Below are 20,248 nucleotides of genomic sequence, written 5' to 3' on the forward strand. Positions count from 1 at the left end.
GCTATTTTTAGAATCACTGAACCCAGAATAAAGCTGGTGGGAAGAAAAAAGAGAAAACGAGATGACTAGCAATTTGGTTCGAAATCTTCAATTTCAGACTTCCCATTACAAAAAATGTAAAAATGTACTCTTTTAAAGGTGGGGGACATGAAAAAAAACAATGTTCTCGATAGTCTGTCTATTGTCGAATTAAAAATAGTGGGACCTGAGAATTTGAAAGGCGTAGATTTTTTTTTGATCCACGAAAAAGCGCGGCAAAAACGTAATATTTCAGAGTTTCGCCTCGTTCGAGCTACTTTCGCAATTAAGTTCGGTTTTTCAATGAAAGACAGATTCTAGAGATGCTAGCGATCATTTTCATACCAAGAAACGTAAATTTTGTCCAGAAAATCTCACATAATTCACAGAAATAAGCTTCGTTTACTACCGTAGTGTTTTGGGGCAAGGCCTCGAAAATTGACCGGGAAGCCGCCCGCGAAATTTTCCAGGTCCCACTTTTTTTAATTCGACAATAAATATGCCCCTCGAGGAGTTGAACTTGTAGGGGCGAAGATTGAAAGTGCGGCGCCGCTACTGACTGAGCCACGCGGGCAAAGAGAAAGTGGCCACCCGATTGCATACATAAAGGCGAGGACGACAGCTGTACGCAGAGTGACATTAAGCGTTGTACACCGTCACGGTAGAATGCATACCCTAGCTACAAAAATCCTAAAATCTCCTGTCCCCCACCTTTAATTATCGTTATAACAATTGAAAGAGGGAAGTTTTGAGGGTTTTGTATCACTAAGCACGTCGGTAAATCAGGAACCATAAAATGGTATTTAATGGGAATCGTATAGATTTGTAGTTTCAGAGAAGTGTTTTTGAATAATAGGAGTCCCTTGGGTAATGAGCCATCTATCTGTCTACCTGGAAAATGCTAAACTTTGTAGTACTCAAACACAAATGAGATACACAAAAACAAGACGTTCCTGATGATATTATAGGTAGGAGGAAACGAAAAAAATAATTATCTCCTGATTTTGTTCTTTTAAGCTCTCGAGGAGTTGAACTTGTGAGACGAGTGTTCAAGGTGTGGCGTCGCTACTGACTGAGCCACGCGGGCGAAGCAAAAGCGGCCGCCATACATTCCTAAAAACCTGTAATAGAATGGCTTCCACACTGTCATGTTTGAGCTCAATTATCTCAATTCCTATACGAGATATCAACAATGTTTCAACTGATAAAGTGCTTGCTATATTATGATAAACAATTTATCAGTCGACAACTTTCTTATATCTTTAACAGAAAACGAGATAAATTGGCTCAAAGTGAAAGGTTAGAGGGTTCTTCTATTACAGGTTTTACGGTTTGATGCATTCAGAATGTAAATAAGCTTCACATGATCAGTTTCTCACAAAATTTACTAAATTTGACAAGTACAATAAAAGCTATTCTTAACTTCTGAATTGAATAAAATACGCGTTCTTCAATCTTCTTTTTTGCCCACGTAACATTCTTATTTTTTCAAGATCGGAACTCAGATTTGACTGGACCTCCCGAGGGATCCATACTTAATTGAAAATAAGGCTAATTTCCTCTTGTAGTCTAATTCTTATAACTTGACCTGTCTATCATTAATTAGGTCACTGGAAGTGCTGAAACCCGGAACAATGAATACAAAATTAGAAGCATATTTCAAAACGTCGTCATCATCATGTGAATCCCATTTGTCAGTTTCCATGACTTGTGTTGTCGCCCACTTTTTTATCCCTAAAGTATATTCTTATTTAGAATTCCTGCTACATGCCCCCCCCCCCCCCCACGTGTTGGGTGGTGGTGATCTATATTTAAGTTACAGATACATTTCAAGAAATGTCTGCTGCATTTGAAGGGAGGGTGCTTACGTCACAATAGGAGGAAAGGGAGAAACCTTTTCTTCTCAGAAAAGTACTTGAATAAAATATGAGATGATCTCTAAAAAATGATACCCAACTAGAAGTTTGGGCTGGTCCAGAACATCTGGGTAATATCTAAAAAGCCAAACATCCCGAGCACTTTCTCACGCTCCTGATTTCCGGAATCAGTGAGATCGAAATTAGGCGTAATTTCTATTTTTGACCAGATCAACCATGACGCTGAATGTTTGTGAGATCATTGAACCAAATCAGTGAAGATTTTTAAAGTTTATGTAGGGTATCTTCCTATAATTTAAAATATTTTGAGAGAGTTCTAGAGATATAAGATGTTGGCCGTAATTCAATAAATTGGTAGTAATAAAATTAGTGTTTCAGGTTTAGTCAGAAAGTTATAGCTGTTTCAGAAAAAAACCAAAGAGCAGAATTCAAACAATGTTGGATAAGAGTGTTTGGTACACTTTTGGGAGTTCTGGGCTAGTCGCCTTAATACCGTAAAACCTGCAATAGAAGCAACCCCTCCCCCTTCCATTGCCAAGTTCGAGCTCTTTTATCTCGGTTACGAAAAAAAATATAAAAAATGTGTCAACTGAAAAAATGTTTGGGATGTTATGGTAAACAATTCATCATTTGATCACTTGTGGATATCTTAAAGAAGAACCGAGATGGATTGCTTCGAAGTTAAAATATGGGGTCCCAGGGTTTTACGGTAAGCTGGGAAAGGCAGTTTAGAGGGTAAAATGGCTAACAATGAAAATTCTAGATCCATACAGATTCTGAAATCGAGAAGTGAAAATAAAATATCTTAAATGGCCAATCACCAAAAATTGAACTTCCTAGAGGTGCTAACAATTATATCTGATCGTTTTTCGATGTTTATAGGCTATAATGAAGGAACATTGGATCTTTAAAGTTTTATGATCAGAGCAGACTACATCAAAACATTCTGACATTTTAACAAGAAGTGCAAAAACTTTTATATTTCAAGGATGAGTCGTCGTCCGGAAGTAATCTACGGATGGAGCAAAAGGTCCTTGAGAAATAGTGGTCAATTATCAATGAAATGTTTGATCATCCATGCTGCAGTTAACACTTTGTTTCTGCTTTTTTGTTCATTGAGCCGTTATTCAAAAAATTCAACAAAAAAACCAAGAAAATGTTTAAAAGTTCAAGCATGCTTGGGTCTATGACTCAATGACAAATTATGGAAAAATTGTGAGAACGAGTCGACGAGGCGAAAAAGTGTGTCTACAATTGACCTTTTTTCGTGAGTGTAGGTTTTTCTCTCAACTTTCTTTTCCGTCGACGTCAAAAGATTGTTTCTTTTTTCCTCAACGTAAACTCTGATCCGGTAGGATATATTTTATGTCTCCCATCGGACCTTTTTCTTTTAGACAAAAAAGAAACAGAAAACAATTTCTCTATAATAAAACGTTATCTGGGGAATTCCGAAGGACGTCACACATTTTCTGGGGGCCGTTCTTACCGTAGATGTCAATCATAACACGATTTGGGCGAGGGAAATGAGAATCGGAAATTGGGATGTAGCTGGATAGAATTAGGCGAATTTAGAAATGCTTCTGCATTCGAAAGGGCATAGTCATCAGGAGATGACGGAGCAAATTTATAAAAGAGCATGAAGAAAATTTACTGAAATGAATAAAATTATAGTAAAAGATTACAGTGTCTGCTCCAGGGCTGATGACCTTTTTGGATATTTTCGGAATATCGAAAATACCGAGTTCCAAAATTTTAGAATTTTGGGATATACCGATTTCTAAAATGTTTGAATCTTGGAATCCCACTTCCTCGCCACAAAAGCACGAAAAATTGGTGACAAATTTGCAAACAGATTTTGAAAACAGAAGAAAAAACTTAAATTATATCCGCTCGAGATACCGTATTCCAAAAAACTATTACTCCGGAATCAATCGGAAATGTTCTGCCCATATTTTGATTCAGAAAAAATCTTTCGGAAATCTTTCGGCCGGAGTTTCATTTCGAGTTTTTGTTTTCGGAATTATTCCGGTAGGAATTCTATTCCGAAATCGCTCGGAGTTTTAAAATTAACTGACAAAGTTAAGAAAAAAATTTTTGAAATACAAGCAGTTGAGAGCCCAAAACGAAGTTGGTAGACACTCCAACAGAACGCCACCCGAATTGTCAAATTTGAGCTCATGTATCTCATGTTCTGTGAAAGATGTCAAAAAGTGTTTAACATATAAAATGTTGCTGATGTTTATGATACCCATTTTATCAGTTAAGAATTTTTTGAAATCTTTCAAAACAAGTGAGATATATAGGCTTAAAGTGGACGGCCCGGGTGGCGTTCTATTAGAGTGTTTACGGTACTTATTATTATACCTGACCCGATTTTAGTATTTCAAGAAAAGTTTGCTGAAAATTGAAAAAAAAGCAGCCTGATAGTTTATTAAAAAACCCCAAACTGAAAACGGACCTAAAAAAATTGAAAATAAAGATTCCGTGCAATATCGCCAATCCAACATATTCCTTTGGAATCTTTGACCAACTTATTACATTCCAGACTCATTCAACATTCCGTGCAGATATTCAAAAGTGCTCCTCGATTTATTTTTTTTTTGTTTCTAACACTCTTCTCTACCGGGAAGTATCTTCAGGGGCACTTCTGGTGATGACATTCATTATGATGAAGAGAATAATTTGCAGAAAAATGGAACATAATCAGATCATCGAATAAATTGGAACTAAACAAAAAAACGTTCGATGACATGAGATACGTTCCATGACTCAAAATGGTACTAAGCTAGGAATTTGCGCTCTTTAATGTTTTAGAAGAAATACTTCCAAATTCCTATTTTTGAATGAAAAAAAGAAAATCCTTTGTTGATAAACATCTGATTTGTGCATTTCTCTCTCATCCAAATCCTCTTCGTTTCTTGATCATCTGGTACACAGACTACTCCAAAAATATTGACTTCTAATCTTCTTGACATCACGAAAGAAAAATTCCGGATAAGGAAGAAAATGTGAAACTTTCATGAGCATCTATCTCATGACTAACTACTTTTTATAGATTATCCTATCTTTCCTACATTCTCGATGCGTGGGCTTGAACAGGAAGCAGGCCACGACCTCGATTCTGTGTCATCTAATTTTTAAAATCTGGAATTATCGTATCAAGTTTTAGTCTTGTAAAATGAATGAATATCTACTCGCAGCAGAAGGTTAGATGAGGGAATAATTTGACATTAAATATAGACTTGACTTGTTGATACATTTGCAGAAATCTGTGACCTCACAGGAAATGTCATGTTCGTGTTGAACTCTCCGGAAGTCGAAGATGACTAGTTGTAGTGTAGTCAAGAAGATGTTTAGTAAACTTCTGGACTATGGGCATCTCAGCGTTTGACAGGTTTTCCGGGTGGTCTCTTGGAACGAAAATTATCCAACCCATAAAACTGACAAATCATTCGGAGGGTACAAACATTTTGGGCTCTTGTGGTAGAATCTGATTTAGGGGTACAAAATCCTCAGTTTGGATGTACATAAAATCTAAAAAATTGAGTTCTGCACCCACAATTTGGCGCATAATCACCGGACTCAACTTTGTACTGGAATATAATTAGAGTAAAGCGTCGTGCTGGGCTTAAATTTGGTGTGCAAGATTTCAAATAATTCATCAAGAAACTGGCCACATTTCAAATTATTTGATCAACTTTGTGCTGAGTTATCGCTTGTCAAAGTAAGTTGCTTCATGAAAATCAAAAAAAAAAAAACATTATGCCGTTCATCTTTGGACTATCATTACAATACCTAGACTTGAGGAATCGCCATGTACCTCTGTCGGAAGTTCTGATGGACAGCAGTACGTCAGCCTTGCTTGGGATCAAAGTAAACGTAAAAAGTCGGAATTACTGACCATCTTGTTTACAAAACATCGGGAATTTGCAGTGGTGAATCGTTCGGGTTCGATAATTTTGATCATTTCAGGAGAAGCATAACTTTTTGTGACCTACACCTGGAACAAACAGTCGCCCACGTCTCGAATGCACTCATGACATTTGACTCAGAAAAGCTTCAGATCTAAAAGACATTTCCTGATAATCATCAGAACCGGATAAAACTGTCTCGGTACCTTAGTTCCTGATATCATAGCCTTTTTGTGTCAGATTATTTTCGTAATCCTACTGTCAACTCCGTTCAAAATCTTGAATTTCGAGATAGCTACGCACGAATATTCTTTGAACCACATAAATACGTATTCTAGACATTCGGAAGTGAAAGTGCAATTCATGTAGACAAGTCAACGAAAAAAGAAGAAAAGAGTCCGTTTAGGAACCTGGGCGATCTAAAAATAGAAGGATCACCCACTCAAAAAGGACTCCAAAAAGCAACCAAAGTTTTTTTTTTGAATAGAAAAAAGTTGAGGAGGAGAAAAAGGACATTTGGATGAAAAAGCACAATACACAGAAGATTAATGAAACAACGAGAGGAGAGAAACATTGAATGGGTGAAAATGAAGGGGGTGTAAAATGGCTTGCCTACGTAACAAAAAAGGCAAACCGAGTGGAAAACGAGAAATTTTGAGTTTCGGAGATAAATTAATAAATGGAAGGGAAGAAAGGGTATGAAAAAATGAACGGTCAATTGTCGAGAAAAGGGTAAAGAACTAAAGAATTAAAAAGTGGAATGAAGGGTTACTGATCATTGTCTGGATGCGTACCAGGAAATGAAAAATAATTAAGCGGAGGCTGGGAACAATTATAACGTCATAGAATTGGAACTGGGTGGCAAAATGATGTTCAAGAAATACGGTAAATCCTTTATTAGAAAGGAATCCTCTATTAGAAACGGTCCAAGGTACCTTTGCAGGGCTCTTCTAACGTAACACCTATTATAGAAGGACACCCTAACTTTTAACTTTGAGTCGACTTATCTCGGTTCCTGACATGAAAAAGTGGTCAGCTGATAAATTGTTCATCATAATATCACAAACATTTTATCAGTTGACTTATTTTTGATATCTTGAATATGAGACAAGAAAGATTATCTCAATTTAATTTAATTTAATTTGTTTATTGATCAGGTGTAACAAAACATTAGAGGGGTAGACATGAAAGACTCAGAAAAATGCCCCTCACGAGGCCGATCTGAGTAGGGGAGGTGAAACGGGATAATTTAGATATTGACACAGGAAAAATGTAACCGGTAGAAGAAGAGAAAAGAAAAATAGGGGAGCAAATATATCAATAACGAGTAATACTGGAAGAAATTAAGGATTCAAACTCGGAAGGTAGGAGAAATCGGGTAACTTGGGAAGTGATGGCGTTCCACAGGGGAACAATTGAAGAAAAATAGTCAGAGGAGTAGGGCTGAACATTAATTAAGTTCATAGGGCGACGAGGGGAGGAGGAGTATTTGACATGTGCATTTAGGTTAGGCAAGTAGGCGGAGCCATTTAAAAATTTAAAGAGAAGAATTAGTTGAGCTTTTAGCCTACGATGTCGAATGGAGAACATATTGAGGATAGAGAGACGATCAGAATAGGAACTGTACTGGATATTACAACGCTGGAAAATACACTTAGAGAAAAATCTTAAGGGAGATTCTAGTTTTAGAGCAAGGCGAGAAGAAGGCGGAGGGGAATAAACTACAGAACAATATTCAAGAATCGGGAGAACATAACATTTGAAAAGATGAATGTAGAATTCTGGAGACTTAGATCTAAAAGACTTTAAAAGTCAATCTTGACAGTGTAGAAGCTATTTTTATAACAGGATTTACGGTTTCAGAAGCCTTTCATTTTTCCGGTCATTTTTCCGAATACTATCATTTGAAAAATCGAGGAACGCTCGTTCAAAATTCATAAAAATTCATCACTTTTACCGAAACTGAGGAAGGTTTTGAGCAGAAAAGAGTGTTTGAACAAATTCTTGTGAAATTCTCAATTTTCCGAAATAATTTCCATTAGAAACGTATAGAAATTTTATATTTTGAACATCATATCTCTGAGGAGGCCCTTCTATTTTTTGGAACCCCTCTATGAAGACCCTTCTATTGGAGGGACCCTTCTATTAAAAAGGCCCTTTGAATACAGGTTTTACGGTATTTTCTTTGATAAGAGAAGTTCTATTAAAATTAACAGCTTTCAATATCTAAAAAATCTAGGCAGAAGGATTCTTGACTAAATACAAATCAAAAAATGGGCGGTGCTAACTGAAATCCTTGTCTTAAAATTGCCATTTTTCTTGTCACGTAGCTCTTATATCCAAAATTAAGGATTTGCGAATTTCAACGATCGAAAAGTGGTTTCAGTTGCAACAAAGGCTTCAGATCAAGTAGAAAAAAAAATGTATTGTTACTATTACTATATAGCAAAATTAGTAATATTTTAATCTTCTGTTTTTTTTGTTGTTATGGATCAAAATATAGAAGCACGCGGTTTCATAGGGTTTCTAACTGCACAACTGTTTTTTCAATGATTCGTCTTTTATCAGTTTAAAATGAGACAAACTTGGATAAACAAAGAACGACAAATAGTATATTACAATGGTCTTGAAATGAGCTTCGAAAATATTCAAACTATTATTTTCAGCCGGTACTATTTAGGTACAAACTCTAGACATCTGAAAAGATCTTTGAAAATTGAAGCGTCTTTCCCTCGCCGATGAAAGGACCTCCTACGTTTCTTGAAATGAAAAAAACAAAACAAAGCAGAAGTCTTGTGATTTTTGGGACATTGGCAAACTAGACACTATCCGGAAATCAAAAGACAAAAAAACGTAAGGTTTTTATACCGGTTTGTCAAAAGGGTTATCATGGGCGGTACTCTTGCAAAAGTGCATATTCAAGAATCTCTCCGAACTGTATTCTATTTCAAAAAAAGTGAAAGACCACTCTGATTTGATAAAGGGAAAGGGGAAGTTGAAAGTTAAAATGAAAAACGAAGAAAAAGAAAAATAAGAAGAGATTGTAGAACATGTATAACTGCCTGGCACTTGAAATGGACTCGTCAGCAAAGATGACGTAGAAGAGAGAATTTTGATGATTTTAGGGTCCATAATGCGTTTTTTGAAGATTCGGAAAAGGGAGAGGATAGAATTTCATCTCTTAGAAGGAATCACTGATCTTATTAAGGCAGTCTGTCTTTTTGAAATTAAGCGGAAACAGTTCAGGTTCGCTCTAAAATTTTTAGAGACAGTTTTTCGACATTTCAGACTATAGAATAGTTTGTAAATGAGTCATTACACAATTTAGAGAAAATACCGTATTTCCTCTATAGACGCGCACTTGAACACACTATGAGCCCACTTACCTCGATCCCTGTGAAAGATATCAAACAGTGGTCAACTGATAAAATATTGGTGATATTAAGATAAAAAACTTATCAGTTGATAAAATTTTGACATCTTTCACTGGAATCAAAATAATTGAGCTCAAAGTTGATGGTTTGGGTGGGCTTTCATTTTAAAAAAATACGGATGAAAAATACGGATGTTTCGTAAAACTACAAATTTTGTGAAACCTAAACCGTCAATTTCCGTTGTCTGGTTTTTGCCCCAGATCTTAACAATTACTGATCCTTTATGAGAAAACAGAAAAATCTGATTAATGTTCCAGTGACGCCCAAACGTAATTGATTGAAGAACATCTCGAGAAAAGAAAAACAGAACAAAAATCAACATTTTTCCAAATTATCCAAAAGATATTTCAGAAAAAAACTCTCTCAATAAATCCAGAGGGTGGATAAAGTTGTTTCCCTGGGTTTAGCTAATCGAATTGGGTCATATGGAGATCCGTGATATCACATAGCTTCTAGATCTATCAAAAATGTCTCACGAGTTCTGAAAATAGGTAGGCAATTAGTTACTGCAGATCTTTGGGAAGTCGTTTCAGAATTCACAATTGTCACTTCAAGGTTTTTGGTTCCTTGGTTTACGTCTGGAAATGCGCATTGTCCTCCACCCTCATTTCGAGAAAATGGAGGTGTTTGAACAACAAAACTGAAAGAGACGCAACGGATTTTCAGATGCGTTAACATTTCCTGTCATATATGGGTGTACTCTGTTATTTCCAGATCATCCCCCATTGGATTGACGAAAATATTACATAGGATTTTGGCGGGGGTTTAACATTTTCAAGTCAAAATCTGGAAGTCTTATTTTAACTTGAATATTATTAGGAAGAGAAAATCTACTCGGTTCGAAAAGTGACATGGAATGGATATTGGAAAATAAAGATACGTCAAAAACCTAAAATAAATTTTCTAATTGAAATCTAACCAATCTATCCGAAATGGGTAAACACATAACATTTATGTACCCATACAATCATAAAATCATAGAAAATTAAGTCCAACACACAACACACAGCTTTCGAAGAATTTATTGATTTCATTCATTCTGAACAATGGGTTCAAAAAATGGAGTATTTTCAAATTCTACACGATTGAATATAACAGATCTCTCCGAGTGGAGAAAAATATGAAGATATTGAGTGGAATTCGGAAATAGAAAATACCAAACACGAGTATAGCCAGCCAAACGATAGGGTTCTCCCAGTGACAGTAGTACACTTTGATCCAATGTTGATTTTGCAAAAGTTATTTTGAATTTTTTGAAGTTTGACGATTTGAGTAGCTCCTGGAAAATGAATAAATTATTACGGTGGCGCATAATTACCCGGACTGAAAAAAACGGGTATATCTTTAAACAGGAGTGTCTTGGAAGCACGAAAATTGGTAGATATACGTTTGATTCAAAGCTAATGAAGTTTTCAAAGCGATTCGTCAAATCTAGGTATTGTTATGATTGTCCGAAGATGAACGGCGTACTATTTCTTCCTTGATTTTCATGTGGAAACTTTGACAAGCGATAACTCAGCTCAAAGTAGATCAAATAATTTTAAACTTTGCCAGTTTACTAATGAAATATGTACTAAGAAAAAATGCGCTCCAAATTTAAGCCCTAAACTTTAATCTAGGAAATTATGCGGATATCTGTATACAGTAAGAAAAACTTTGAAACAAACCTTTTTCAAATAGACAATGTCTTCCGCATAAATGTTTTCTACAAGAATATCAACTGAAACAAAATGAGTAATTTTCATTTCTTGAATCCCTGTGGATATAGTCACTGAATTGATAATTAGTTCTTCAGCACTATTCCACTGTTTCAGTTGACAGATGTTATCCACTTCTAGACATTTTTCGACGTTGACTTTGAATGGATATCGTATCTCGATGACTTTCAGAATTTCAGGATGAACATGTGATAGAATTCTGAACACATCTTCTTGATTGACACTCCCTATAATCAAGGTTCTGACTCGAAGAGGTGGCATAGATTTAAGACATTGGTCCGTTTTTTCCGTAAACTCCGAAGTAAGAGAAGCAACTTGATCATAATCCACTTTTTTACGAGAACCATTATCCACCTTTCGAGGACGCCAGTTGGGATTAGAACGATTGTGAAATGCATGAACAAAAGAAAAATTTACAAAAAACTCTTCCAAACACGTCTTCTGATGTTCGAGATTGATTTTGAAGTCATTCAAAACTATTCTTCCTAAATCCTCGCCTTCCATGGTCGTTTTCCCACAGTGGACATTATGAACTCCATATATATCTTTTCCATCTCCGTACCTCACTTTTTTGAATAAACCATTTCTCTGAGCAATGGATGTAACGATTCGATTTATACTGTCAAACTCGATTGAACACTTTTCGATATGTGGTTCCGGTTTGATATAATCAACGCACCTCCGGATTCCAGATGACGTTTTTCGAAGTCTTTGTCTGAAAAAAGTGGATAATTAAAGAAATAGTTGTAGAAGAGTTACATATCAAAACACTCCAAGTTTTTTAGAACCGATTCCATGATGAATGGATTTTGTGACACTCTCCCGCTGAGTATGACATCTATAGAACTTGCCTGGAAACTAATAAAAGAATTTGTAATTTTGACACAAATGAAACTAACCGATACTTCATTTTTCAGTTGGTCCGCTTCCTGATTTCGGAGGGTAAATATGAATTGTTTGAACACAGAACAAACCCATTGTTGGTGAAGGACATCAAAAGACAGATCCAGATTATCATCACTATTCTTGTAGTAAATTTCAACTCTATGAAAAGTTGAATGGTGTTTGAGTAACTGAAAGAGCGGATGTACTATGAAATCTGTATTAGTGGGACAAGCTTAACTCACATGTTTTACAGTCACCAAGTTCTCAGCCGACATGATGCCAAAATACATATTTAATTCCAATTTCCTTCCCTGGTTCCATTCGATTAATGACGAGATTCCATCAATGTTTACTTGATTTGTTCTATGAGAGAAAGAAATTTCTACAAGACTCAATTCAAATGGGTCCATATTGAGAATGATTGACATGGCTTGATCCATATCGACTGGCTCCAATATGACAAGGCTAACTTGAAACAAATCCTTTCTCGATTTCAATGATTTTTCCAAACAATCAAATAGCTTAGAAGTTATGAAATCCAAAAACACCTCTTCACATTCTCGAGTTTCGTCATAATAACTGTTGTGCCTCAATACCAAGCTAATTGTTGGAACTCTTTGATTGGAAATTATCAGCTCAAAATCTTCACAGAAAACATTGAAAAACGTATCATCAATAGTCAGGGAGTTTCTTAGTTTCTTGTTTTCTTTTGACTCTAAAGACATCGATCCTCCTCCGATGTCTTTATAAACCAATTCGGTGTGAATGTAATCCGAAACTAACTTCACAGTAATGCTGCGACTGTTATATCGAAATTCCATTGACGAGAAGTTGTTCTTGGTGGGGAGCCATTGATATGCATGACCCATGGTGAGCTGAAAATTGTAAAAGACCTAATTGGTTGAATTGCACGCTCTTCCCAGTTAAGAATTTGAGCTGCAAGTTCAGAGGAGCTCGGTACGCGGCGCCAAGTTTTTCTTCGCAAAATTTTGTAAAAATCCATCTTTCTAAGAAGAGGAACCGTGCTCCGCGGAATAAAACGCTTGCAGCTCAAATTCTTAGCTAGGCAAACTGTGTAAAAACTGGTAAGATGTGTACAACAATATAAAACTGTACGGCTTTCCATCCTGTTTCTTATCATGTATTCTATTGATTTGTTTGTTTATTTAACACATGATTCTTCCTTTTTCTCTTTCACTCTCTTCACAAAACATATCTCCCAATATTGTTCTTCAAACTTTTTAAAACTCCCACCTAAATGTCTTTGTTGTTTTTCCACGTATTTACACTTTATTATGTACAAGATTATGTGAGGTAACCGGCGTTCTAATCTACGGGGGAAACAAACAGAAAGTGCATTTTGATGCACGGTGAGATGCGGAAACAGACAGAACAGCTGAGAAAAATAATTTAAAATCAGGGTCAAAATTAAACAGCGAGAAAGAATATATACAGAGCAAAAGCCGGGTGTTATTTAAACGTAGCTCTTTCTGGTTCCGGTACGAAGCTCCATGGTGGTGGTTGCTGGAGCTTTTGGAGTTTTGTGGACCAATGAGGTCGATGGTTTCGAAGTGGAGGTGGCCTTCTTTTTCTTGAGCATGGTGCTTCTGGCTTTTGGAGCCATCTTGTTCTTCGATGAACGCTTCTTGGTCATGGCCCCACGTTTCTTCATCGAGCTGATTGGTTTTCCCTTCTTTTGAGGGACACTGCTGGTTGATGGCTGATTTTTGTCAGTCTGCTAAAAAAAGGAAAATTCATTTTTCGCCTCTAACTCTCACCTTGCTGACCGAGATATTCTCCAACTTCTTACGAACTTCCTTGAGCATCATCATCGGCTGAGTCTGAACTGGAACCACGATTTGCATGTTCTTCTCACGTTCCTTTCCCATGCGGAAGCTGCCAGTGGCACCATGTCCGCGTGCCTAAAAATAGAAGAATTAAAAGTCAGAGATCACAAAAGGCGCGAATTTATATTTTGAATCGACAATAACAAAAAGTGCAAGGGCATTCCCATCTGACACCAACCTGTTCAATGTCACCAGAGTCAACTGCCTTTTTGAGGACGGTGCGCAGATGGTTGTTCACCTGAAATGACCATATACGGTAATCCATTAGCTAGGAATCGGAAGTTTATAGATCAAAGCTCTATTATACTCCCAAAAGTGTTGATACTTCTTTTTATGCTCATTGGTCTCTTGTCAGTGTTGTGGTGTTTAATATTTCAGTTTTTTCGCTATGTATATTTTCAGTTAACAAGAAAATTGTATTCTCTGAAAACACCTATTTAGACAATTATCGGAGGAAAGATGGGAAAACAAAGAGGGCTAGAATTGCATAGCCGATTCAAAACCAAAACACAATTTAGAAGATTTTAGAACAAAGAACTCATCCAGTGAAATTTCAGATTCAAAAATTTTGTAAATTCTAATCAAAAGAATAAATTCCAGGTTTTCTTAAATCTATTGCACCCCTCGTACCTTTGGAAGATTCTCTCCAACATGATAGTTCTGAGCAATGTACTTGAGAATCGCAGCCTTGCTGGATCCCTTTCCATTGTCGATCGCTTGGATGGCTCCCTGTAAGAATCTACAGTAATCCAATCCAAGTTCTAATCCAAATTCCAACCTTGATCATCTCCATGTAGCTCGGATGATGTTGAACTCTCTCGTGATGTGGACGTCCGAGAAGAACGTAGTTCAGAGAGATCTCCTCAGTTGAGGCATCCAGATTGTTGGCCATGTGGATCAGAGAAGTGGTCATTTCGTCAAATCGTTGAGGTTGATTCTGAGAATGAGAAGATGATTTTTGGAATAAAATGAATTGGTTAGGAGAAGGAAGGGTTACTGTATAAGAATAACAACCTGGTTTGGGTTTCTTGCAGATGGAAAAATAAAGTCTAGACACATTATTTCAGATTACAAGAAATATGAAAGTGAAAGTATCAATGTTGTATCAGAAGAGAAACTTGATAGTCAACCAGATGTTTACTCTAAAGCTTAACAAAAAAGAAAACTGTTTAAATCCTAGATTTCGTTTATTTCAACCTATTCGCAAATCGAAAAGAAAACTGAATGGCACGAACGAGGAGGGAAGGAGAGGGCGTCCTCGCCAGACCTCAATTGAAAACAAAATGGGAGAGCACAAGGACGGTAGAGGCAGAGAGACGTTGGGATTCAAAAACAGAACAAAAACACATGACAAGAAGAAGAAGGCCAGCTGGGAAGAGATCGTCGAGCGGAGAAAAGAGAATGAGAGAGAGAGAGAGTTGTTTACTCCAAAAAGAACTGCGATAGGAAAATGTGTGTGTGGACGCAAGTAGGCACGTGCCTGGGGTCGAATTCTTTGAAAAAAAGGGTTTTGCAAGAAATTTGGATTTTCGACACAATCTGAATAGCTCAGTTTCGATTTTCAGAAGTTCGAATCATAGTCATCCTTAATTTATATGGAATAGTGATGAGATAAACATGAACGATTATTGTCAACAAACAAGGAGAAGACATTTTTTGTTTTGCACGTTTATTGAAAACTAAATATAAGAGGCGGACTGGTGTGTAGACAATCGCGGGAAGTTTGGAAAGCAACGAGATATTCAAGAAAATTTTTTCTAGTAGTGCTGTTTTTAGGATTTTGCTGGATGTTTAGTATCTCAAACTTATCGTTCCAAACTTCAAGATTAAATTGATTATTTTTCCGGACAGGTCCTGAAACTTTCAAGTGTTCTAAAGGAAAATATAGTTTTTATTATGTCGTTTACATCTTTCCTGTTGAGATTATTCCGGAAAGGATATCCTATTTCCTCTAATAGAAGCCCACCCCGTGAGGTGCTTCAAAAAATAGAGCCCACCCTCTAATAAAAGCCCATGGGCTTCTATTAGAGAAAATAAGGTAATTCAAAATTTTAGAATTTTTGGAACTGTGATTTTAGGACTCGATAATTTCACAATTTCCGAATTTTCTAATTTATAAATTTTGGAATTTCAGACTTTTTGAATTCTATGACTTTTTTCGGAGTTTCAGAATTCCTGAATTTCGAATTTTGAGATCCTAGAATGTCAGAATTTCATAAATTCGGAACTTCGAGATTTAGAATTGCGGAATTAAAAATTTGAATTTTCCAAAACACTGTCAAAAACTGCCATAATTTGTATCTGAAAATTGCGAAATTTTCTAGCTGCGCACTATTTTCGGACAAAATTTTACAAAAACGTTCTTGACTACACTTGGAATTTCTTTTTCATTTTAACGAATGAAAACATTTCAGACACTCACAGCTGACAATATTCTACTCAAAATAGACAAGACTGATAAGGTAAAGCTGATAAAATCTTGACTTTTCGGAACTGTATAAAAAAGTTACCGTTAAATTCCCAAACCAAACACAGTTAACCACATGTTGATACGTTTTAATTTGAAAATTAACGGGCTCTTCTATTACAGGTTTTACGGTATTTATAAAATCGAGTATTCAAAATTCGATGTGAGCTAGTTGATAACCTTTCGATATTTCTATTTTATGCGAGATTTACACAAATCACACATTTTAAATGTGACAAATTTATTGAAGCTCATAAACTGTGTTATTTCTGCAAATCCATTTCTTATAAGCCATCATTCTGTATTGGAACAATGTAGACCGGTTGAGTAGCTGGCATCCTTGTAGAGATTACTGGTGGAACTGTTATAATTTTAATAGTCTTTTCGTTCCTATCCTCTTTCCGTTTCATCAGTAACCAAATGAGGACTAGCATCACTATCATTGTAGGCAGTGGAAGCCACCATAGGTAAGGTCTGTCGGTGTAGCCTGGGAAGTACATTTGAAAAATGTTGATATTGGTCGATATTGAGAATGATTTCTGTCATTTGGAATTTTTATGACAAATCGGGAATTCGCCTGGTACAATAGATGGTGACGATTCTTTTTTCTCTATTGTGATTCATATCACATGCTTTTCTAAACAATACTTCAGATGGTATCACAGAAAATTCTAGAAATACATCGAACATACAAGCATTATTTTGTCTTGAAAAATAAATTTAATGAACCTTTGTGATTTTTAAATTTAGGAGTTATTCCATTTTAAGCACTGGGTCCAATAGCTATGGTTCTTAGGAACACTGCAAATATTTATGAAGATTTATAAAATGGACGATTTATTAGATACGATTGTCTGTACATATTTATAGCTCGGATATTGGAAAAAACTCTAATTAGTGATAATTAAACATAGACAAATTCGTCTTTTCTAACGACTGGAGTTGAAGGCATCGACAGTCTTCCTTTTTCTTCTTTTCTTTCCTCATTTGCTTCCACGTCTACTTTCACTGGCGGGATTTTCACCGATTTTCTTGGAGGTGGAACTTGAATTTCAGCTGGCGCAATTTGAACCGATCGACGAGGAACTGCAGGGGCCACTTCAGTTGTTGGCTCCACAGGTTTTGTAGGTTTTGGTGTCCACATTGATTTTATATAGGCAATTGGTCCAAATCTGGAGGTTTGGTAGACCCAGAAAATGAGGAGCAGGCAGATAACAATAAGTATAAAAAGGATGAAACAGCTTCCAGTGTTCATGAATATGCTAAAAAATTACAAAATAAATGAAACTGAAAATAAGCAGGAAAACTGGAAATCAAAAGCAATAACTTCTTTTTATTTCAGTTTTTGGTTTCATGAAACATGCATCAATAGAAAGAATGTAGATGATTCAGGCTGGAACAATAAGTAATGCTTGTAAGGTTTTTGATGTGTTTACCAGGTTTTGGTTATTTTAAAAATCACGTATGCTACCTAAAAAAACTACAAAACTGTACTGGACCCTAACCTGAACATATTTTAGTCGGTCCATGAAGCTAACAAGGTGGCTCATAATTATCCTGACTACAGTTTGCACTAGCATAATATTTGAGTGAAGCGTTGTATTCGGCTCAAGTTGGGTGCACAAAAGTTTAAATGATTCACCATTAAACTGGCCAAGTTTCAAATTATTTTATCAACTTTGAGCTGTGTTATCGTTTGTCAAAGTTGCTTCACCTCATGAAAATCACAAAAAAACATTACACCGTTCATCTTTGAACAGTCATAACAATACCAAGGCTTGAGGAATCGGTTTGAAAATTTCAGTAGCTTTGAATCAAACGTAAAATTATATTTATACCAATTTTCTTGCTTCAAAGACACTTTTGTCTGAAGATATTCCCGTTTTTATAAGTCTGGGTATTCGTGCGCCACCCTGTAATGCACTTTCTTGTGACTTGTTTTCAACTTGAAGAGTTTGATAAAATTTATGAAAAGACAGTATCAATTGGAAATAAAAAATCTCGAATTGAACTACCTAAAGGAATGGAAAGTTTGAGAGAAAAAAGTTGAGCTCAGATGGTTGAAACTGAGCTCAATCATCCGGGAAACCAATTTGAACAGGGAATACAGTATTAGAACAAAGTACACAAATCATCACAACAATCGGTACTTAAGGTAAGAAAAAAAGAGAAAGAGAAAAGATATCGGGGTTTCTTTCGAGGGAATTTTTGTATTATTCAAAAGGGTTGTTTTTATCAAAGACTGTCACCCGTAGGCAGAAGAGAATGAGAAAAAGGAAATTCAGGTTACAAGAGATAGGAAGAAAGAGCTAAAACAAAAAAGAGTGGAAGGAGAAAATAATTGAGGGATGAAGAGTTGCATCCGTCTGTATCACACGATTGAACACATCCTTTGTATTGATGACCTTCGTATTTGAAGCTACCACAATGCGATATCCGCACTATTTCAGTGTCTGCCGTTAGAGTTCCAGAATCGAGAGCGCATGTTCGGATTACCAGCGTTTTCGATTCGTTGTCAGCTGAAAATAAAAACATTTTAAAAGTTGACGGCTTGCAACTTCTGATCAGATGCGGAGGGGTTTAGCTTTTGGACGAATAAGGGTCATGTTCTGATCGGAAGTTGCCCAAAAACGGATGTACAGCGGCCCATGGTCAGATTTTAGTCGGAAATTGATAGTTGAAATTCTACTAAATCACAACCTTGTAATGAATTTGTCCGAGTTTGATCGGTTTTAGTAGCGGTCTTATTCGGAATCGGACCAATCTCCGACCAGTATGTGCAGGCGACGCCCGAGCTTACCTCGATATCCAACAATTTTTATACAATGGTCCGCTGGAAACAAGCCGTGTCGTCCTTTTTTGTACGCCCAACAGGGATAGTTGTAATTGGCGACTGCCGACGCATCGCGATCCCTCGATGATAGATCCATGGTGGAGTTGAACGGATCCTCGCATCCCTTGTTTTCGCCGTCGAACGAGCTGCACACAAAACAGCCGATTCCCGATACTCCTGAAGCTGAAAATAAAATTGATAGAGGGTGTGAGGGATAGTGGTGGATCATTAGTGATCATAAAAAGGATCTATATTTCAGATGATAATTCAATTTTTACAGATTGATTTTTGTAGAAGAATTGTAAATTACTGTATTTAACCCGAAAGGTTGAAGCCCCTCAACCGCCATTCATTGCCATAAAACCTGTCATAGAAGGGCCCAGAGCTTTTAACTCTGAGGCAATTTTTCTTGTATCCTGTCAAAGATATGAAAAAGTTGTTAACTGATAAATTGTTTATCATAATCTTAGAGGTTTTTTGTTGGTTTTCACTTTTTTGCTATCTTGCAAAGAAATGGAGATAATTTAGCTCAAAGAATAAGTATAGGGCGGTCTTCTATTAGAGTGTTTGCCCAAACTTTTATCCAATCCCGTGAAATATTTTTGAACCATTATTCCGTAAAACCTGTATTAAAAGGACCCCTTTAACTGAAGGGTCCCTCTAAAAGAAGGGCCTTCCGAAAGGAACTTGAAAAAATAGAAGGGTCCCCTTTAATTAAAGATACCATGTCATAGAAGGGCCCTCCGAAGGCCCTCTGGAACAATAGAAGACCTTCTAATACAGGTAACTATTGAATTTCAGTTTTTTGTAACATTTCTGATAATCCCAATATTCACCTTCCATGACGGAAACAAGAAGTACAAGGAAGACGGCTAACTGTCTGGAGATTGTCGGAAACAAGAGGCGAACAGACGACGACGGCTTGGCAGACGGGAAATCGAGGCGGGACATGCACGCGTGGATCCGTGTCTCGCCCCTCCGACAGCCCCGCCTCTTCGATGAGCAACAGAGCAACTCGTTGAGCTCTGTGGCAAATCGAGAGCCGAATGGCTGATCGGATTCGTGATCACACGGGCGGCGGATGAAGGATAGGAGGCGTGAAGAGGAAACTCTGAAAAAATGGATGGAATAAATTCGAAGTTTGAAACGTGGAAAATGGAAGAAAAAGTGAGGAGAAAGAAGATGTCTCCAGGAGCAAAGAATAAGAGGGGGGGGGGGGCGAATCTTGATGGTGGAATAAGAAAAAAAAAGAGTTGTT

The 20,248-nt window shown here is 36.7% G+C and overlaps 3 protein-coding genes across 3 annotated transcripts; all 3 read right to left on the reverse strand.

The window, feature by feature from the left end:
- Window positions 1–10,270: 10,270 nt before the first annotated feature.
- CBG11602 lies at window positions 10,271–12,712 on the reverse strand (the record flags this gene model as incomplete). The annotated part of the gene is made up of 4 exons (XM_045238083.1): window positions 10,271–10,519; window positions 10,896–11,673; window positions 11,718–12,031; window positions 12,086–12,712. 4 exons carry the CDS (start codon window positions 12,710–12,712, stop codon window positions 10,271–10,273), a joined length of 1,968 nt encoding a protein of 655 aa, XP_045094601.1.
- A 605-nt stretch (window positions 12,713–13,317) lies between these two features.
- On the reverse strand, window positions 13,318–14,603 carry Cbr-hil-1 (the record flags this gene model as incomplete). The annotated part of the gene is made up of 5 exons (XM_045238085.1): window positions 13,318–13,581; window positions 13,622–13,765; window positions 13,869–13,928; window positions 14,321–14,419; window positions 14,469–14,603. The coding sequence occupies 5 exons, from the start codon at window positions 14,601–14,603 to the stop codon at window positions 13,318–13,320; spliced, it is 702 nt and encodes a 233-aa protein (XP_045094602.1).
- A 2,458-nt stretch (window positions 14,604–17,061) lies between these two features.
- On the reverse strand, window positions 17,062–19,941 carry CBG11604 (the record flags this gene model as incomplete). Its single annotated transcript, XM_002637692.1, has 4 exons — window positions 17,062–17,419; window positions 18,535–18,676; window positions 18,958–19,173; window positions 19,827–19,941. The coding sequence occupies 4 exons, from the start codon at window positions 19,939–19,941 to the stop codon at window positions 17,062–17,064; spliced, it is 831 nt and encodes a 276-aa protein (XP_002637738.1).
- Window positions 19,942–20,248: the final 307 nt, after the last annotated feature.

Source organism: Caenorhabditis briggsae (assembly GCF_000004555.2).
Source record: "Caenorhabditis briggsae complete genome, chrV, whole genome shotgun sequence".
In the NCBI taxonomy this organism is placed as follows: domain Eukaryota; kingdom Metazoa; phylum Nematoda; class Chromadorea; order Rhabditida; family Rhabditidae; genus Caenorhabditis; species Caenorhabditis briggsae.